This window comes from Lepidochelys kempii, chromosome 3 (assembly GCF_965140285.1).
Source record: "Lepidochelys kempii isolate rLepKem1 chromosome 3, rLepKem1.hap1, whole genome shotgun sequence".
NCBI classification, from domain to species: Eukaryota; Metazoa; Chordata; order Testudines; family Cheloniidae; genus Lepidochelys; species Lepidochelys kempii.
The window spans coordinates 146,374,899-146,397,620 of NC_136382.1; the positions used below are offsets into that span (position 1 = coordinate 146,374,899).

The 22,722-nt window shown below is 38.5% G+C and overlaps 1 protein-coding gene across 6 annotated transcripts in view; it reads right to left on the reverse strand.

Annotated features, from left to right (window-relative positions):
- The window catches only part of STRN (striatin), a 108,846-nt gene that overhangs the window by 16,187 nt on the left and 69,937 nt on the right, over positions 1-22,722 (reverse strand). For 2 of the 6 annotated variants that reach the window (XM_073338372.2, XM_073338373.2), the window contains exons 7-12: positions 22,197-22,332; positions 13,189-13,299; positions 10,764-10,850; positions 10,051-10,194; positions 2,713-2,849; positions 272-447 (exon numbers count right to left, since the gene is read on the reverse strand). In XM_073338372.2, coding sequence (XP_073194473.1) covers positions 272-447; positions 2,713-2,849; positions 10,051-10,194; positions 10,764-10,850; positions 13,189-13,299; positions 22,197-22,332 — 791 coding nt within the window. The remainder of the gene's footprint in view (positions 1-271; positions 448-2,712; positions 2,850-10,050; positions 10,195-10,763; positions 10,851-13,188; positions 13,300-22,196; positions 22,333-22,722) is intronic. The other 4 variants (XM_073338374.2, XM_073338376.2, XM_073338377.2 and 1 more) reach the window with 2 other exon arrangements.

Consider the following 22,722-nt stretch of genomic DNA (forward strand, 5'->3'; position numbering starts at 1 on the left):
TAGCCGGAAGTACAGTAATAGAAATCATATGGTATTTTCATAATGAAGGGAAGAGAGATTAATGAAGTTACATGGCTTCAGCCTGGCTTTCTTTTAAAGTCTGTATCTTACAACATCCCCATGCCTCCTCGCAATGAAGTGAAAAGAGAGGACTCCCATTGACTCCACCTGGAGTTGGATCAAGCCCCCAATTTTTTTTTTGTTGCTACTGCTTCTCTAAATAATTAGTTAAAATGTTTTCACATAAACACTTAAATAAGAATAGCCTTACTTTTTTGCTGGCGCTGTTTTTTGTAAATTCCACATTTTTAACGTATGGTCCTCGGATGCAGTTATTAAGACTGGTTCAACTGGATGGAAAGCCAAACCTCTTATTCCATCAAAATGACTTCTTAATGTGAACTTGGGGTTCCAGGTCTTCCTCAGTGCATCCTTATTGTTTGCTATCTATTTGGAAAAAATATCCAAAACTTATACTTCGTTTGGGGGACTCACAACAGAAGGAGAAATCAGAATTTTAATCTAGCATTTATGGATTACTTCAAATCGTTACTTCAAGTTCATATCTCCTTGTCTTTAAACTAACCAGCACTCTATTTCCCAAGCATGAGAAAACTCATATATACATATATAGGTAGAATATACAAAAGTAAGATTATTTGTACCTTACTTTTCTTCCTCACTTTTATATTTTAAAAAGGTAGCAGTAGTTTGTGACCAAAATTAAAAATAAGATCATAAATAACATAAATTGGATTACTTTTAAAAAATGATAAAGAGAGGCATCCCATAAAAACAGAGGGTGAAAGTCCTCCTATATGGACATGTCTCTGTGCAAACATGAAATGTTCTGTGAGGTCACATTTATTATCGCTCAGTGACTCAAAGTTTCTCAGTTTACAAGTCACAAAAATAACGTTCCGAACAACCAGTGCTACCAACTCAGCCTAGGATTTGGAAGTTCAGCTGTGTTCTTTCTGGTTCATATATTAACAACAGTGGCCTTGACTCAACCAGGGTGCATTATAGGAATAATTAGGGTGCAACTGGGGTGTAAATCTTAAGGTAAAAAATCTGTAATGGAAATGTGGCTAGCAATTCTGTTAATGTACAAGCCAGGAAATAATCGAAGTTATTTTCTTAGAGATGTATCAGTTTTGTTGTGCTAACAGGATCAGTACAAAAACCTATTTTTAATCAGTAAAATAAGCAGTGATGACTTGGAATTAAAAAAAGGAAGCAGAACAGTTGAGTAAGACTATATTTACAAAGTATCAGAGGGGTAGCCATGTTAATCTGGATCTGTAAAAACGGCGAAGAGTCCTGTGGCACCTTATAGACTAACAGACGTATTGGAGCATAAGCTTTCATGGGTGAATACCTACTTCGTCGGATGCATGTAGTGGAAATTTCCAGAGACAGGTATAAATAGAGCGTGCTGAAATTAATTTTTGTCTCAAATTGGTTGAGGTATCTGAAAAAACTCTGCTTCTTTCTACCAGAGAAAATGGGTCTATATAATTTTCCTTACAGAAGGAACTAGATTTTATAGGACTTTGACTCTCCGGAATTTGAGTGGTGTTCAAAGAACACAATGCTGAGAACTTTCTCCAATCTTACTCTGAAGCCCCCACTAAACAATGCTGAGGAATTATGTGTTTGAATTTAGTGGCCTGTAGGTGTACTAAATTATTAACAGCAGAAACAGTCTTAGGAGGGGACCAGGTGTTACTTGGCATGCACCCCTTGGTGCCAACAAAGATAATAGTAATAGCATCTAGCTCTTAGACAGCAGTTTTCATCTGCAGCTCTCAGAAACACTTTACATAGGAGATAAATATAATTATACTCATTTTACATATGGCTAAACTGAGGCACAGAGAGGATGGAGTGACCTGCCTAAGGTAAGTCAGCAGGACTAGTAACAGACCCAGAAATAGAACTCAGAACACCTGAGTTCCAGTACAGAGCTCCATCTACTAGGTAAAACTACCTCCCTTCCTTTTCACCCTTCTGGACATCCCAGCATCTCTGAAGAAGCCAGAAAGGTAGAAAAATGGGTCCACAATGGCAGCATACTCTGAGAACTTCAGTTACTAATAAGTAACCTACTTTCCTCCCTCTTTAAATTACCAAAATGGGTTTCTACGCTTGGAAATTAACCACGGAGGGTGGCTTAAGACTAATTTGATTTAAGGACTGGAAGACAGTTCTTCCAAAACTAGTATCTGATCAGACTATTTACAGCCTAAGCCTCCAGTCAAGTGAGGTCAGTGAGAACTATGAAAGAGCTGATTTCTGGATCACAAGATAAGACTCTTAAGAAATCACATTGTAAGTGAATGAACAAAAATGAATACCCTTTCACAGGAAGGCAGTAATATGCCACAGGCCAGCCACAGGTGTTTTACTGCAGTGTAGACATACCCCAAGGGTGGGGATCTGAGGAGCAATTACTATACATGAAGCTATTTTGAGTTAAGACAGCAGATCCTTAAAAGGTCACTAACTTTTTTTTTCTTTTAATAAAGAGAATTATCCTTCATTTTGAAAATGATGGATATTTTGCAAATGCTTTTCTTTATTCTATATGTTGCACATGGGGGGTTCCTCCTGTAGTCTGTACACATGTAAAACTACCGAATTCACTGAGATCTTCACACATATATAGATGGCAGAACCTCAAATGGCTTATTTTAAACTACCACTTACATCATAAGTCAGTGAATCTGCCTCATTGGCAACTGTAAGGCCCGCCAATTCTCCAAGACCCAGCTCACTTTCAAGGGCTTCATCTGCTCCCATAATGAATGACTTCCCTGATGTAGGAGGGAATGTTAAAGCTTCCACTGCAAGAAAAAGAAAAACATGCAAAAAATCATAGCTATATACATACAATTCTGTGGGTTTTCATGTAAAAATACCTGTTCGTTTTCCCTGTAAAATATTATATATTAATTACCTCAATTAGTAACCAAGGACAAAAGAGCAATAGACATTCATGCATGTGGAAGAAACACATATTCCAAAAGATATCCAAGGCACTTTCCAGTAAATGGAGTTCTTGGAATATGTTGCTTTCACAGACCCACACCCTTGGAGTCCATATGTCTCAGGACTACTAAAAGCAATTAATCTCAGGCAAGAAGAGTATGCTACGATTTATGCCCCTTTTAGCTCTTTCTAATGCCAAAGTAATAAAGAGGTGCACAGCCACTTCCTCGGTTTTATACAGAATATACAGATGCTCCAAAGATGCAGGGAAGGGAAGAATGGAAATGTGGGTTGGTTGAGACAACATATTCGGAGAACTTCAGGTATTAGAAACCTAGGTTTTTCCTTCTATACACTGCTTCCACAGCTATCTTGGAAATTATACCTATACATACCCAGAGGAGCGCTGGGTATTTAAAAAGGGAATGTTAAAGCACTCTCTCATAGGGAGCATCTGACCTAGCCTTTCAATTGAGAGCAATGTTAGGTAAAAATAAAAACTGAGAAGTCTTCATATTTCAGAGGTGATTATGTGTTGTAGATATGATAGAAATGGTATCATAACACTGGTGGAATTAGCCTTCAGGTCACATGATACTCATCTTTGAGTTAACAGGCATGAAAACAGAACAATTAAAATTTGGACACCATCTATACCCTAACTAATTTCCCTGTGGAGCTCACACCAAAAAACTTCAAGGAGCCTGGATGACATATGGAAATTCTAGCCTATGCATCACATTCAACTTGAAGTATAGAGCTGCTCCAGGAGAACTGAAGTTTAGAAAAGAAAACCAGCAAGGAGAGGGACCAGATGCAATGAAAATTAGAGATCACTTTTGCCACAAATCTTCAATCTCTTCATTGCGCTTCGATTTCCAAAGCTGTGGCTCATACTTCGTTATTATTATATTTTACAATTTACAACAAAGAGGTTGCAGCCTTTCCTAGAAGATGCAATCTTGACTAGTCATTCATGCTTCTGCTGTCTTCAGGTTAGGCTGTTGCTGTGCCCTGTTGAGGACTAGCTGGAATCTTCATTTACAATGCACTAAGTTGAAGCTTATTGCTTACAAAAATGCGTCAGCAAGAGCTAATTATGCCTATGCTCAGTTAACTCCACTAGCTTCCCATTTGTTTCCAGATGCAATTCAATATATTAGTTCTAATTTACTTCAAAACCCCATATGTAGCTTGGAAATAGCTGCCATAGTGTCTTCAGCACTGCAACTGTTGATTACATACTGTTGCTACTAGTGTTAAGTTAGGCATTTTAGGGATTTAATATAGGACGTTTTCAGTGGAGGGTCACTGCCACTGTATCTTGCTTTTTCAGGTGTCTCACTAGAATCCGAGTCCAAAGATCTTCAGAGTATGGTATGAGATGCATCTTTATGATAAAGCATTTGCTCAGCTATGACTATCACTGGGTTATGACTGGAGTGGTATTGTTAAACACATAACATTTGAGAAGTGTTTTAAAAGTGTAACACATTACAAAGGTGCAAAGAATGGATATTTGTGTTGTCCATTGAGGGTAGTTTACATGCTACATTTAATCTTTGTAATGCTAAAGTGAGGGGCATACAAAAGGACATGTTACTTACCCTGTACAGTAACTGGAATTCAAGATGTTTGTTGGGTGTTACACTTAGGTGCACATGAACTCCATGCACCTTTGATCAGAGGCTTTTGATAGCAGTGCCCTTTTGGTCCACATATTCATCCTAGCATATTCATGCCCCAGACAGAGGGTATGCAGGAAGTGTCAGATGAACTTCCCTCAGTTCTTTCTCTACTACAAAATCTAGCAACGCAAAGATTCTGAGGCAGAGAGGAAGAGGGCAGGTAGTGAAGCACCCATAGGGTCAAACATCTCAAGCTCCAGTTATCACAGAGGGGAAGTAACTTTTCCTTCTCTTTCAGGTAATGTCCCTATGCTCCACTCCAGGCGACTCCTCAGCAGTACTTTCTAAAGGAGGTGGGTGCTTTGGAGTGTGGTCTAACATAGTTTGCAGAACTGCAGTCCCAAAGGCAGCATCTGCCCTAGAGGTATATACTAACGCATAGTGTTCTGACAAGGTGTAAAAGAAAGTCCACAGCAGCTTTACATATTTCACCAATGGATACATTCTTCAGCAGGGCTATGGAAGTAGACGGAGATCTGGTGGAATGGGCTACAACCCTAAAAGGAGGCTGAACATTAGCAGCCTCATAGCAGAAGATGATACAATTGGAAACCCACTTAGAGAGTCTATAGGAAGGAAGAGGGGGCCCCTTTAATTCTGTCCATGAAAGAGAGAAACAGCATGGGAGAGACTCTCAAGGGTTTAGTCCTTTCCAAATAAAAAGCCAATACCCTCCTGATGTCTAAGGTGCATTGCGCAGCTTCCTCCCTAGTCAGATGAGGTTTAGGATGAAACACTGACAGCCGAATGTACTGACTGATATTAAGGTCTGAGGTTACATTGGGTAAAAAAGGGAGATGTGGCCAGAGACATACCTCCTCTTTATAGAAAACTGTGTAGAAAGGGACCAACCATTAAGGAACCAAGCTCACCAATTCTCCTAGTGGAGGTGATGGACACTAAAAATGCAGACTTCACAGACAAGTGTAGAAAGGCACACTTAACTAGTGGCTCGAAAGGGAGGCTTCATCAGAAAGTTGAGGGCCAAATTCAAGTCCTGCATAGGAGTGGGTTCTTTGATATATGGAAAAAGGTTAGCCAACCCTCTGATGAATCTGGAAGTGATGGAGTGAGCAAACACTGAAAGCCAATCAACAGGGCAATGGAAAGCTGTGATAGCTGCTAAATGAACTTTAACAGAACTCAGAGAGAGGCATGAATTCTTCAAACTTGACAGGTAATATAAGACATCCAAAAGGGAAGACTCAGCAGAGGATGCAACAATGGTGGAATCTCTCATTCTGCAGGTAAGTTTTTCCAGTTGATGCTTTTCTGCTATTCAACAAAACCTCTTGTACCTCTCTTGAACAGGAGACCTCTATCCCAGACAACCATCTAGAAACCAAGCCTTGAGCTACTGCATGTTCAAGCTGAGATCAGTTCTTGAGTCAGCAGGTCAGGAATGGTTGGAAGCTGTAGTGAGATGTGAGGTGAATCAGGCAGGGGGAACCATATTTCCCTTGGCCAAATCAGTGCAATTAGGATGACTTTAGCTCTGTCCTGCTTGATTTTGTTTAGTACTCTGAGGAGCAGTGGTGGGATAGGTACAGAGGAGATTCCTTGACCAGAAGATGAGGAAAGCATCCCCCAGAGCTTGATGGTCTAAAGCCCCTCTTGATCAGAACATCAACACCCTCTGTTGATGGCATTGGTGAAGAGGTCTATTTCTGGAAAACCCCAGGTGAGGAATATATGCTCAAGAATTAGGTATTTGATTCCCACTCCTAGTCCTAGCAGAAGTGTCTGCTTAAGCCATTGGATATAGTGTTCTAAAGATGCAGTAAGTATGAGGCTGAGAAGAGAATCTGACGCACTATGTGCCACTTCCACCATTTTACTGCTTCTGCACAAAGGGAAGGGAATCTTGCTCCTCCTTGAAAATTTATATGGTGCATGCTGGTTCTGTTGTCTGTAGATAGATTAGCCCTAGATCATGGGATGGAAACGTTTTCAGGCAAACTAACCAATCTGAGTTCCAGGTGGTTACTATGGAAAGCGGACTCTTGGGCAATCCATTTGCCTTGAATGGTATGTGTTCGAAGATATTACACCCCCGACAGTCCCCCGATGAGAAATTCATCATACTATGGTGACAGTCAGGGGGAAGCAGAATGAAGGGAACACCAGCACAGACATTTTCCAGGTCTTTCCACCAACTAAGCGACTGATGAGGAAGTGACACTAATTTGTTCGGACTGTGCTTGTTGGAGGTGTAACCAGTTCTTAATCATCCTTGAGAGCAGTGTAGGTGCAACCTGGCACGAAGTGTAACAAATGTGCAGGCTACCATATGATCTAGGAACTGCAAACAAATTGTGGCTCTTTGCGGACTTACCTGAACCTGCAAGATCAGATTCGATAGTGTCAAAAACCTGTCAGTTGGTAGGTAAACTCTGGATGTTTGCAGCATGTAAGGTGGCTCCTTATTAACTCTATTCACTGAACTGGTGTCAATGTGGACTTGTCTTTCTTGGGCTCAAGTCCTAGCTGGTTGAATAGGGTTATAGCTTTCCTCACTGTGGAAAGAACTTTGTTGTGCGAATGGCCCTTGAGAAGTCAAATGACCTTGGCTTCCTGGCACCAACTTCTCTTTGAGGTGATCTAGAGTTCCTCTTTCTGGAAGTCTTGGTGCCATCCTCTGTGGTTCTCTCCCCAGTGGGTGAGTGGGAGGTTGATGGGGCACTGTGCTAACAGGGAGACCGCTATACCGGGCGGAAGAGGGGTATATGGACCTGGGTCTGAGGCAAGACAAAGGGAGTGTGCCATCATGAGAAGCCTAAACTTAATCTCCCTGTTTTTTCTAGGCTTACTCTTAAACCCTGAACAACTTTTACACTTACATGGGAAATGGGTGTCCTCTAAGCTGCAGATACAGTGACCATCAATAACTGTGACAAGTGAGACAATGTTTAAATCCAGGCGATTTAGGCTTAACACAAAGATAACATCCTTCAAAGAAGGAAAGAATGCACCCACTCACCCCCCAGGGTGGGAGGGGGAGAAATGATGAGTCTCTTAAAGAAGTTTCCTCAACCAACCACCTTATACAACTGGTAAAAACCAAAAAGGGGGGCTAACGGAAGCTCTAAACAATGAAGTAAAAACTAGAAGCTATTCCCTCAGAAAAAGATAACTATGACATGGGCACCACAAAACCCTCCATCTCAGGCCTGTGCAGCTGAGAAGGAATTGAAGGCTGTTCATCTGATACTGCTTATATACCCTCAGTATGGGGCATGAGAGCTAGTGCTCACGGGTGGATTGCAAGGCACTGCTACAAAAAGTCTCTAATCAAAGGCACATGGAGACATGTGCACCTGAAATTGAGCACCCATAGGACATAAAAAATAAGTTACTTGAGAAAAGTCACCAAACTAGAGATCTGAAAGAAAATGAAACGTAGAAAACCAATGACTGAACAGCGCTTTGTGATTGAAAGCTCTGTTGATAGGCAGAAGAAAACATGAACTAAAGGAATGGGAGGGCACCATACACCCCTGGTACTGAGACGTGTCTGCATATATTCTGCCCTCCACCCAATGCTAACGGCCTTTGATGTTTGAGTGACATGTGGACTGAGAATGGGAAGCTGTGGAGGAAATGTATTCAAGACCCACCACCTTCTAGAATCTAAGCTTGAATTTAAAAAAAAAAAAAAAAAGGGTTTCTAACCCTTTTTGATGTTAGACCTCTCTAATGCAGAGAAACACGCTAACATTCTTCTGAGTATGCAGACATGCAGATTATTCCTTCTGACTACATGTAACTTCTGCCCAATTTATCTTTATGCCTTCTTCAGCTCCGACTTCATCTTACTCCTCTCCAGTCCATCCAGAATGTGGCAAGATCATCTTTTGTATGTTCTTCTCACCATTCATGTATTTCTCTGAATCTCCCTATGGCTCTCTCTTTTCTACCTTTTTCTAGTCAGATTCAAGCTTTTTGTACTCTGCTTGAGGACTGCATAAATGTAACTCTACCCAAATTTCTGCTTTTTAATCATGAACTCTCTTCTTTGCTCTGCTAATGCATGAATTACCAGTTTCCTTTTTCTCACTTGTATTCCTAACTTATTTAACATTTCCTTATATGTACAGATCTATTTTTTAAATAGATATTAAACGGCTACATTTTTAATAATAAATTTTCACTAATGAAAAAGAAGCGACACTGACATGTTTTGGTTTTGCCTTTTTCATAAGCTAGTCAGATGCTCTCAATTACAAAATATATATTTTGAAAGAAAGTGAATGTGGAAAGCTCTCACATTATGTTTTTTGCCACCAGTGAGGCACTTGTGGGATGATCAGAAATGCTCAACACACACACACAAAAATAATTCTGCCACATTTCAAAATGTTGCTAAGTTACCATTTTTCTTTTAAAAATCTCTCTAAGCACCTGGGAGGTTGAACTATTGTGCTCTGCAGTAGTTAAACCACATGGAACCCTTTTTCATCTGCATTCTTTTGTAATTTGGTCAATCTAATTTCTTACTATTCCAGGAAGAGAGATGGATTATTAGCCAAAATCATGTTTTGCTCATTTTCCTAGCTATATTTAGCAATCTTTTGGGCATAAGTCATAGCATGCCTCATATAAATTAACACATCAGAAAAGGCACTTTTATGCTTATTTTATTATTCTGTATATCATTAAAATAATTGAAATATTGAAGCTAAAACATGCAATTAACAATTTATAAGTGTAGTGTTTGTGAAGGTAAGTGTTGTATACCGAATCAGAGACTGTGCACAGCATGTTAGGGCTTTCTGCCCTGACCCTAACTCACTGAAAATTTTAGATACAAACACCACTATAAAACTTAAGAAATGAGCAACCAACCTGAGCAAAAATTGTGGTCTGTCCTTCCTCTGTGATTCTGGACCCAATCACTGCGTGTTTCCATGTTAGACACACCTTTTAGTTTAGCTGCAGAGTTTGCTCCCTATCACTGTACTCGCATATTATAAAATGCTACATGCCTTCTGTACAATCATAAATGGGCAAAGGATGGGTTTGTGGTTAAGGCCTGGGAGATCTGTGTTCTATACCTGACTCTGCCAGATTTCTAGTGTGAACATGGGCAAATGACGTAGTGCCTTACATAAAGCCCACAGAAACCCACTGCACTCTTTCCACTGACCTCAAAAAATTTCAGATCAGGACTTTAAATCTCTCTCTGAATTTCCCCAGGGTGATGGAGAAAAGTGATAATGCTTATCTACCTCAGGGGTACGATGAGGCTAAATTAATATCTGTAAAGTGCTTTAAAAGTATAAAAGATGTAAAGTCTTAGGTAATAATAATAATTATAAATATGCAAATGTATACACATTTATATAAACATAAACAGACAAATACTTGCCTTCATCTGTCCTGTTTATCTCATGTTCAATAAGCCTTGAGCTACTCGGCCTAGAGGGTGATGTGACAGATGGCTGTAATGAAGGTAGATCATCAACATCTCTCAAGTTTGCAAGCATGTCTTGCAGCTTTGACCTGTTGGGCCCTAACCGGGAAAAACAAAAGTGAAATGGCTTATGTAAACGTAATTCACAGCAATGCTATTTATCACATCAAATATGTTACAGCAAGACAAGCAACAATAGATCCCATCGTTGATATGACATTTCCTAACAAACATCAGTAATGAGCGCCTACTTCCAGCAGTAACTAACCTTTCAGCATGAAATGAACATCTTGAAAAAGAAAATTATGGAAGCAACTGACAATTCCCCCCCCAACTTTTACGAAATCACACTGCTATTTGCATGAAAAAGTTAAATACCTTCAGTTGACTCAGAACAACAAAATGACTGGTCAAACAAAATATTTTATGGTTTTCCAAGAACAATTGCAAACATTTGTGAAATATTTAAAAAATCTGTGCAGATGCTTTGTGCAGTATATTCTTTAAATAATTTGTGAATATTTTAAAATTATTTGTGCAGTAGTGTATATTTGTGATGCTTCATAATCTACACAATTGTTATATTAAAAAAATAAATCAAACTGGATTCGCTGGCTTACTTCCTGAAGCTACATGTGGTGAAGACCCATGCCCTTCTTGACACTTACCTGTGCTTTGCGCCATCATTTTCCCACATCCCTGTTTTGACTGTTTTATATAGGATTGAGGCTGAAACATATCTTCGGTAGTTTTTCCTGTTGTAAGTTTAATTAAGAATGGGAAAATATCTTACCCATAGTCCGTTATGGTTTTTCCTAGACCAGTAAATAATACAGCTATTTTTAAGTAGATTTAACACAGAGGTGTATTCTAATATATGTATGATCTTATTACACTACTTCACAGGAATTTTTACTACAGCCTTGCAAAATCATTATAAATTTATTAGCCCAGCTACAAGTTCTGTTTTTCCCACCCTTACCATAATGATAATAAAGAAACTAAATAGTATTTTAGTTGTCTATTACAAAACATTACTTGAGTCAGGCAATGAGTGAATAGGATTTTGCAAGATTGTTTTAATACAGTATCTGATTTTCTAGAAAAACAGCATTTTACTGAACAGTTTTCTCTCTAAATACTCATCTATGATGAGATTAAAGTTATAAAACAGACTTCATACATCTCAATATTACGGTGTTTAATTTTTATTTTTTTTTCATTTCTTTCCTCACTCCTTTCTTCTCCAAGATCATGAACGGGTGACAAATAACAGGTGTAACGCCTCCCGATTTTTCTGCATCGATGCCCTTCCAACGATGGTTTGTCCATGGAAAGATGCTTAATTTCTGTAATTCTTGGTCTCCCCCAAATCAAACCTCCATCCAAAAACATGTTACTATACATCTAACTATAATACCCTCGTGAAATAGTGCAAGGTGCCAAATTGCAGTCTTGCATCAGGCACTTTGTTCATTAAACATATAAAACAAAGTTCCAATGATAGCTGTGCCTAAATTAATCATTAATTACTATAGTTTGATAATCAGGATTTATACACCCAATATCTGATTGAGAAATGTACTCATTTCTTAATTTAAATGTTTCTAGCAAGTTGGCTCATTAAAACTTTGGCCCTGACACTGTATACTATATACATGTACTATGACATTAGAGACAAGAAGTTATAAAAATAATTTTCTGTGTATTCCTATTGTATGAGAATCTCTATGTTAATTACAAAGAAATTCAGAATTTATTTGGTAAAATGATAACTGTTTTTTGGGGGAAGCTCAACTTCTTGCTATGCTTGCATTTTTTTGGGTACCTTAATGGTACCTTAAATAACTGCAATCAAAGAATACACAATTCTTTCAAATGTCATTCATATCAGCATAGGAATCTGAAGTACATACTGATTTGCTTAGAGAAAGAAGTAATGTAGGTTTAGCCTCTACGTGCTATATTTGATGCTATGACCTCAAAGCTAATATTTACTGAGCTGCAACCAATCACATTTAGAATCTACTAAATGCAGAAAGTAACAAAATGAGGCAACCTTGAAACAATAATGTAGAGGAGATGGCAGCTTTTTGTATGATTTTGTAAACATGCTGGAAGTGACAGTTCCTTTAAAATTAATAAGCATCTTCCCACAAAGGGAGGAGTAATGAAACATATCCTTCACATTTCCCCCTGAATTAGGTGCATCATTTTTAAATTTCAACTATTTCCACAAGAGTTCTCAACACAGTTTTATGTTTGAAATAGTTATGATTTCCATTTTAAACATTTAACTTGACTCTGAAAGGTATATAAATACTTATTTTATTTAACAACACAGGTTTCACATAATGGATTTGTGTTTCAGGAGATATAACAGAGAAAGGTATGATGAACAGGGCTAGAAATTGTATTTCAGATACCTATCACAGCTGTTTGCTTGGAATCCAAACAACACCTATGACAAATATAAATTCCACAGGTAAAATGGTAGTTGATAAATAAGAACTGACTTAGAGGTTGTCAATAAGATTTATTTTCCATTTCGAGCCCTGCATAAGGAATTATGAGGACAGCGTGACTTGCATGTTGTGAATATTAAGTACAAACAGGGGTAGAAATTAACTTGTTTCTCCCTCTGTCAGCTAACAGATACTAAAGAGTTGTTTGTTTTATTTACTAAACTCCAAAACAGGTCTTATAAAACTGGCATGTTTTCAAATAAGAGAGTTCTGAAATTTTCTCAATTAAAATATACAGTTTAATAAAGTCTCAAAACAATGCATTTAAATTTCATATGTCTATATCTCACCACTGGTTGCTACATAGCCCATGTCCAGCATAATCACTTTGAATTTATCCAACACTAAACTGGTAAAAGTTATATCCCAGTCAGCATCTTCCTACTTTCTCAGGCAACTGGATTGACTATCATTAATTTCAACCCCTGAGCACTGGTGAACAGGAAAGCAGTCAGGAGTGGCAAAGTAAAAGAGTAAGTAGTTTTAGGAAAACATTGAAAGAAAGATAGAATTAGGGGTGTGAAAGAGGTGGGGCTTATGATTTTAAGGTGCAATGTTTTCCACTTACTCTTCACCCCCTTTTTTCCCTTGCGCTCCTTTTTGTATTGTTCCTTGAGTTTGGTTATTACTCCCTGGTCCACATTCCAGGCTTCAGGCATGAGACACTGGTCTTCCTTTTCTAAATAAAGTAAAACAAATGAAACATCCTTTTTCAATAATATGTCACTAAATAGTTTTCACTGAAGGAGGTAGCAGCTGTTGTCAATCTTATTTATACCTTGTATTAAAAATACACAAATAGCACCGTGGTGGCAAATTCTGCGAGACTGCATTCTCACCCCTATTTTCACTTGCTCAGAATTTCTTAAAAAATCATTTTGTGAAGTTTCAAATGCTTAATCTCTGAACCCAATTAGTGATCGTTCATAGAACAATGTTTTTTTATGTCATTTTTTGTTTTGTTTTTCCTCTTCTAACAAGCAGGTAATACTTTTACTGCTTTAATTATTTTTCCAGAGAAACAATTATATCCACAAATACATATTACATTACTAATCTAACCTAGCACTTACAGCATGGATGCAGCATGTCTGGAGTTTACTTAGTCATATCCTATAATTTATACAAAAAAAGTATGTTTAAATTAAAGAGGGTTTTGTAACAGTTTACTTTACATTTCACCAGGGTTTTTACAAATAATTTTAGACACCAAAAGTACATTCAATTTAACAAGAGGCTGGAAAAATTTGAGATATCACAGTCAGACAAAGGAAGCAGCACATCTATTGTTGGAAGCCTGCATTTTATACCTAAACTCAACTGAACTTCTGCCATACTTTCAGTTAAGTCATTGATTCTCAGTTTCCCCTGTTGTACAACAGGAAAAACAACACTTACCCACTTTTGTAATCTCTTCTGAGATCCTCTAATGAAAGGTGATATGTAGGTACAAATATTAAAGACATTTATACAGCATACCAGAAGACTATATTTAGGCAGTTTACTATAACATACAACTCAGAGGTGAATAATACCGTTTATGATTTATGTATTTTTACATTACAACTCTGGGTTTTCTTTTAAAAAAATGCATTAAATTAAGGCTTTATTTTCCTCATTCAAATTTATCATGTTTCATCAATATTTAATATAAAGTTTATTCCTTAAGCCTAAAACTGGTAAAGTGTTCCTTCCTTTTAAAAAATTTAAAAAGTGGTGAATTATTCTCCTGATGGTTCAGAACAGATCATTTGGCTATGATTGACCTGTCATTTAAAGGGCTCTTCAGGGACTATTCAAAACCCATATGAAAAGTATTTTCTTGTGCATACAGTGATAACTTATCTAGTTGCAAAATCTAACATTTAAATGAATAAAAATACTCAAGACCTTTCATGCTATGATTCAGTCAATAAGTTTATGAGCATCTCAGTACAAAACTGTGGAAAGCAGGATTTTCAATTGAATGCAGACCACTTGATCTACAGCTATAATAGAACACAAAACTGTATCCCCTCAAAGATCTAGATTCAACTGACAAAAGCCAACCTACTCAAAAGTTAAGTGACTTTTTTTTCTCAGTTAAGGTGTGAAATGAAAAAGGCACATCCCAAAGTTAGAAATTCAATCTCAGATTTTTGTCAGTTAAAACAAACTATTGCCCATTTTCTGTTTTAATTTTTGCATTAAGCATAGTACCTAATTGATGGTCATTATAGTTTATGGTGTATTATTAAAATATTAGAAGCATGACAAATAAAAAAAACAGTGAGGCCCCTAACAGGGAAGTAATGTAAGGAATGAATGATTACTGAAAGAAAATAAATGGTTGCTCACTCCTTTGGAAAGCGTAGTCTACGTTCTGCAGACACCACTCCAGACTATTCAGAAGTAATGCTGATAGCTGTATTCAGCTCTCTTTGGCCAACAAAATGATAGGTACAATACAACATGAAGGTAAGCAATGTCTGAGGCTGATAATCTAAAATCAGTGGTTCTCAACCTTTCCAGGCTACTGTACAGACGTGCCAAACCCATGAAAAAATGCAGAAATTGGGCTTGTCTTTGACTTAATCGGTTTGTGAGTTGCTTGTTGGCTAGTTTTTGGCTTGTAGGGTGTTGCTTTGTTGCTTCTTTTTTTGACCAGCTCCTGGCAAGCAGCGGCAAGAGGAGGCAAGCAGGGGCAAGGGGAGGAGAGAGTCAGGGGTGCACAGCAGGACCACCACAGTCCCAGACTGCACGCCAGGGGGATCTAGTCACATAGAGTGTTGGGGTTCTTAGGGACTGGCTTGTTTTGGCCTCCTTTTGAAATGGATTTAGCTTGATTTTTGGCTTATTGGGAAAGTTGGGTGCTTATTTACCACGTGAAAGTTGGTAACTGCTACTGTACCCCTTTCAGGAATCTGATTGGTCTTATGTATCCCAAGTTCCACCTCAATTAAAAACTACCTGCTTACAAAATGAGACATAAGAATTAGGGCTGTCAAGCAATTAAACAAAATCAATCGCAATGATCGCAATTAATCACACGATTAAACAATAATAGAATACCATTTATATCAATACTTTTGGATGTTCTTCACATTTTCAAATATATTGATTTCAATTACAACACAGAATACAAAGCGTACCGTGCTCACTTAATATTTATTTTTTATTATAAATATTTGCACTGTAAAAATAAAATAGTATTAAGTTAACTGAAAAATACAAGTACTGTAGTGCAATCTCTTTATCATGAAAGTTGAACTTATAGAGTTATGTACAAAAAATAACAGCATTCAAAAATAACACAATGTAAAATTTCAGAGCCTACAAGTCCATTCAGTCCTACTTCTTGTTCAGCCAATTGCTCAGACAAACAAGTTTGTTTACACTGCAGGAGATAACGCTGTCTGCTTCTTGTTTGCAATGTCACCTAAAAGGGAGAACAGGCGTTCGCATGACACTGTGGTAGCCGGCATTGTAAGATATTTACATGCCAGATTTGCTAAAGATTATATGACCCTTCATGCTTCAACCATCATTCCAGAGGACATATGTCCATGCTGAGGATGGGTTCTGCTCGATAACGATCCAAAGCAGTGCAGACCAAGGCATGTTCATTTTCATCATCTGAGTCAGATGTCACCAGCAGAAGGTTGATTTTCTTTTTTGGTGGTTAGGGTTCTGTAGTTTCCGCATCGGAGTGTTGCTCTTTTAAGACGCCTGAAAGCATGCTCCACACCCCATCCCTCTCAGATTTTGGAAGGCACTTCAGATTCTTAAATCTTGGGTCGAGTGCAGTAGCTATCTTTAGAAATCTCATATTGGTACCATCTTTGTGTTTTGTCAAATCTGCACTGAAAGGGTTCTTAAAACGAACAACATGCTGGGTCATCATCCGAGACTGCTATAACATGAAATATATGGCAGAATGTAGGTAAAACACAGAGCAGGAGACATACAATTCTCCCCCAAGGAGTTCAGTCACAAATTTAATTAACGCTTTTTTTTTTAAACGAGTGTCATCAGCATGGTTGCATGTCCTCTGGAAATGGTGGCCAAAGCATGAAGGGGCATACAAATGTTTAGCATACCTGAGACATAAATACCTTGCAATGCCAGCTACAAAAGTGCCATGCAAATGTCTGTTCTCACTTTCAGATGACATTGTAAATAAGAAGCGGGCAGCATTATCTCCCGTAAATGTAAACAAACTTGTTTCTCTTAGTGATTGGCTGCACAAGAAGTAGGACTCAGTGGACTTGTAGGCTCTAAAGTTCTACATTGTTTTGTTATGGAGTGCAGTTTTTTTGTCATTTTTATAGCGCAAATATTTTTAAGAAAAACAATATAAAGTGAGCACTGTACACTTTTGTATTCTGTGTTGTAACTGAGATCAATACATTTGAAAATGTAGAAAAACATCCAAAATATTTAATAAATTTCAATTGGTATTCTATTGTTTAACAGTGCAATTAACTGCGATTAATTTTTTTAATCATAATTAATTTTTTCAGTTAATCGCGTGAGTTAACTGTGATTAATTGACAGCCCTAATAAGAATACAAAAGTGAGTTAGCACACTATTAGTGAAAAATTGCTTACTTTCTCATTTTTACCATATAATTATAAAATAAATCAGGACACCCCACCCGGTTGAGAAACACTGATATAGCACATACAGTAGCATAAACAAGTCATTGTCTTTATGAAATTTTAGTTTGTACTGACTTTGGTAGTGCTTTTAGCCCATTGTAAAATTATCTAGATGAGTTGACGTACCCCCTGGAAGACATCTGCAAACCCTCAGGGGTACATGTACCCCTGGTGGAGAACCACTGATATAAATGGTTTCTTCACATCAACATGAGGTGAAGACATTAACACATCCATGGAAGAAGTATTTATAAATTCTAATAAACTGGAGAAGACTAACACATTGGACTTGGATAGAATTACGATACAAAAAACAGTGATCAAAGGGGCGTTACTTCCATGGATGACAGACTAATTCAGAAAACAAATAGTTGTGCTAAGAATTAATTATTTTTGGAACATCTTTGAAAATGGAGAAATATCAATAGTTAAAAAAAGTTCCTAGGGAAGAGGCTAAATTATTATGGGCCATCGATGAGTTAAGTCCTTTTGACCCATGTACAGAAGATCTACTCTATGTGTGGATCTTTTCCACATATATTGTGAGGGAGGGGAGAAGGAGGGTGTATCAGTTTCTCCACCGCAGATTTTTCCCCAGTTTCCACAAGTCTGGTGATTTGCTGGAGGTAGAAGATAAGAAACAATCCCCTCATCAGCACTGGAGACATCCCCAGAAGTGTAATACAGAGGTAGAATAAAAATGGATCATGAAATATAAGCAGCATTACATTTAAGGGCAGGGCAGGGTAGTTTTGTTTGTGGACAATAGGCCACCATTTCTGAAATCAGGAGAGAAGTTTTAGCTGATCATGCTTTTCTTCCCCAGATTTGACATGGAATTTCTGCTCTGCTTTGGGAAAAAAAGGTTTAGAAATATGCAGGATATAGATGCCACAGTTGTCAGCAAACAACTTCAGACATTAATATTCTATGGCATGCCTATGATAATACACACTTACATACTTCTTGCATGTACCATACATCATATTTAATCCATTTTACAAAAGTGGATTTTGAACTAGTATGTAAATGCTTTCTAGTTTAGAAATCATAGATCTGATCAACTCTAAAGGCTCTCAGAAGCAGTCATTCATGGCATTCCATTGTACCTGTTTAATAAATTACTATTAAAAATATTCAGGAAAATTTTATTGTAAAAAATATACTGTTCAAAGCTAGAAAGCAATTTTTAAACAACTTTACCATCTATTTCCCCCTACTTCCAATATATTAAGTTATAAGACATTATTACATTTAATTTTTAATTTAATTTAAATCAAATAAGTGTCTTAAATGAATTGATAAAGAATTTATAATGACATAGTGTGGCAGCTTATGACGACAGACTATTATAACTATAATTACAAGATGTGATATAAAGAACTGAAAACCTCCTTTGGATCCAGTTTTACAAGGATTGAAAACATACAACTATAAAGGAAATTATAACTTTCCATAACATTTCTATTTTTTTTGGAAAGTAAATCTTTTGTAAATCTGTACTGAGCTGTCATCAATGTTAGTAAGAATTTATTTAACACCTTAGATTATATAGGACTGCTTACTGACAAACTCACCCTATTCACATTTCAGCAGCACAAGTGTTAGATACAGTATGCTCAGAAAGCAGAAAAGATGAAGGTTTAATTATAAAAAAAGCAAATACCAGTATGCCTTTCAAGAACTATTTTTGGGGAAGAATCATTGGCCTTTTAATAACTTAAGGGAATTCTTGTAGCTGTATTTAAAGTAAGTACTTAGGCTTCAATCCCAGGCCCAGTGATTTCAGTACATTGAGGGTTACTGCAAGCCCAAAGCTCAAGTAAAGCTTTCTTCTTCCCTGTGACCAGTTCATGAGTGGTGAGAGAATTAGAGATATGCATTGGGCTATGAGGGGGGCTTAGGGAGCTCATGACCTCCCACCAGCAGAGTTAACTGCAGCCTCTCAACCTTTTATATACTGGGCCAAATATACCAGGTAGAATTAGTGGGGGAAGCAAAAGTGGATGGGAATCTGGGAGGCAGTGACCATGAGTTGGTTGAGTTCAGGATCCTGACGCAGGGAAGAAAGGTAAGCAGCAGGATACGGACCCTGGACTTCAGGAAAGCAGACTTCGACTCCCTCAGGGAACGGATGGCCAGGATCCCCTGGGGGACTAACTTGAAGGGGAAAGGAGTCCAGGAGAGCTGGCTGTATTTCAAGGAATCCCTGTTGAGGTTACAGGGACAAACCATCCCAATGAGTCGAAAGAATAGTAAATATGGCAGGCGACCAGCTTGGCTTAATGGTGAAATCCTAGTGGATCTTAAACATAAAAAAAGAAGCTTACAAGAAGTGGAAGGTTGGACATATGACCAGGGAAGAGTATAAAAATATTGCTCGGGCATGTAGGAATGATATCAGGAGGGCCAAATCGCACCTGGAGCTGCAGCTAGCCAGAGATGTTAAGAGTAACAAGAAGGGTTTCTTCAGGTATGTTGGCAACAAGAAGAAAGCCAAGGAAAGTGTGGGCCCCTTACTGAATGAGGGAGGCAACCTAGTGACAGAGGATGTGGAAAAAGCTAATATGCTCAATGCTTTTTTTGCCTCTGTTTTCACTAACAAGGTCAGCTCCCAGACTGCTGCGCTGGGCATCACAAAATGGGGAAGAGATGGCCAGCCCTCTGTGGAGATAGAGGTGGTTAGGGACTATTCAGAAAAGCTGGATGTGCACAAGTCCATGGGGCCGGACGAGTTGCATCCGAGAGTGCTAAAGGAATTGGCGGCTGTGATTGCAGAGCCATTGGCCATTATCTTTGAAAACTCGTGGCGAACCGGGAAAGTCCCGGATGACTGGAAAAAGGCTAATGTAGTGCCAATCTTTAAAAAAGGGAAGAAGGAGGATCCTGGGAACTACAGGCCAGTCAGCCTCACCTCAGTCCCTGGAAAAATCATGGAGCAGGTCCTCAAAGAATCAATTCTGAAGCACTTGCATGAGAGGAAAGTGATCAGGAACAGCCAGCATGGATTCACCAAGGGAAGCTCATGCCTGACTAATCTAATCGCCTTTTATGATGAGATTACTGGTTCTGTGGATGAAGGGAAAGCAGTGGATGTATTGTTTCTTGACTTTAGCAAAGCTTTTGACACGGTCTCCCACAGTATTCTTGTCAGCAAGTTAAAAAAGTATGGGCTGGATGAATGCACTATAAGGTGGGTAGAAAGCTGGCTAGATTGTCGGGCTCAACGGGTAGTGATCAATGGCTCCATGTCTAGTTGGCAGCCGGTATCAAGTGGAGTGCCCCAGGGGTCGGTCCTGGGGCCGGTTTTGTTCAATATCTTCATAAATGATCTGGAGGATGGTGTGGATTGCACTCTCAGCAAATTTGTGGATGATACTAAACTGGGAGGAGTGGTAGACACGCTGGAGGGGAGGGATAGGATACAGAAGGACCTAGACAAATTGGAGGATTGGGCCAAAAGAAATCTGATGAGGTTCAATAAGGATAAGTGCAGGGTCCTGCACTTAGGACGGAAGAACCCAATGCACAGCTACAGACTAGGGACCGAATGGCTAGGCAGCAGTTCTGCGGAAAAGGACCTAGGGGTGACAGTGGACGAGAAGCTGGATATGAGTCAGCAGTGTGCCCTTGTTGCCAAGAAGGCCAATGGCATTTTGGGATGTATAAGTAGGGGCATAGCGAGCAGATCGAGGGACGTGATCGTTCCCCTCTATTCGACATTGGTGAGGCCTCATCTGGAGTACTGTGTCCAGTTTTGGGCCCCACACTACAAGAAGGATGTGGATAAATTGGAGAGAGTCCAGCGAAGGGCAACAAAAATGATTAGGGGTCTGGAACACATGACTTATGAGGAGAGGCTGAGGGAACTGGGATTGTTTAGCCTGCAGAAGAGAAGAATGAGGGGGGATTTGATAGCTGCTTTCAACTACCTGAAAGGGGGTTCCAAAGAGGATGGCTCTAGACTGTTCTCAATGGTAGCAGATGACAGAACGAGGAGTAATGGTCTCAAGTTGCAGTGGGGGAGGTTTAGATTGGATATTAGGAAAAACTTTTTCACTAAGAGGGTGGTGAAACACTGGAATGCGTTACCTAGGGAGGTGGTAGAATCTCCTTCCTTAGAGGTTTTTAAGGTCAGGCTTGACAAAGCCCTGGCTGGGATGATTTAACTGGGAATTGGTCCTGCTTCGAGCAGGGGGTTGGACTAGATGACCTTCAGGGGTCCCTTCCAACCCTGATATTCTATGATTCTATGATCCTCAGAATCTATCAGCTTGGCATGCAGCTAGTTTACGTAATATGCTGGGGCTTAAATAATCAATTCTTCAAAGTAAACTAGGTTCTGATAATCTGGCTGCAAAACGTTAACTTGAACCACATATTACTAGACAATAGTTTATGAAGTTCCCTAACTAAACAGGATTTAAATATATGCCTACTATCTTTTTCAAAGGGATTTGAGCAATAGAATAGACCAAACTGCTCAAATTGCTGCCATTTGAATGGAAAAAAATTAATTAAACCTTTATGACTCATACTGCTTTCTGGATTAAAGTGGGAGGAAGGGAAGAAGATTAAAAACCTCTCATATTCACATTCACAATCTGACAAATCAACGGTTTATAGAGCTTCTATAGTTTGGATAGATAGAAAAGATACTGGAACTCTACAGAGATTATTTAAACTATATATATTTGCATTATTACTTAAAATAAACAACTGAACAAAAATGTGAATGTCTTAAGAATCTGTGCATAAAGCTGCATACAGAAAAGTAACAATATCTCAGTCTCCCAGTAACAGGATCTCAGTCTACCACCAAAGGATTTACAGTAGGGCTCCTTTAAAGATGTAGCGATCTTGGCAAAATACTGTTCAGTTTTTGTGCTTAACCTATTTTCTGTTTTTCTGGTGTGATCCATTAAGCTCCCTTACCCCAGTCAGTTCCATCTCCTGAACTTCTAGATTCTCCGTCTCCTTCATCTGATCCAACCAAGAAGTCAAACTCTTTCAAAGCTTCTTCTGTATCTCTGTCTTCACTGCTATCAGACACCACTCTTCTCCTCACCATCTAAATAAAAAGAAAAAAAAGCTAAATTAAACTAAAAATACAACTTTGTATCTACCAGTACTATTTGCTTTCACACGTGGAACTAACAAAGTTAGAACAGAGGCAGGAAAAAATTAAACATAGGGTTCCTCTATTTTAGCGGCGGGGGCAGGGAGGAAACAGGACAAAGTAAACACATTTGATTTATTCAAACAGTAAATCTAAAGGAAAGTCCTGTCTAAAACAACAATCTTCCTCACCCTAAAGCAGTCAATACACAACCTTAGCACAGTAAGGGCTATACTGGTAATTTACCAGGGATAGTCTACAAGTGTGACAGTCTGTATTCTTATGTTCACCCTTTTTACAAAACTGATTTGTTCAGAATCATCTTTGCTGGGCAAAATGGTG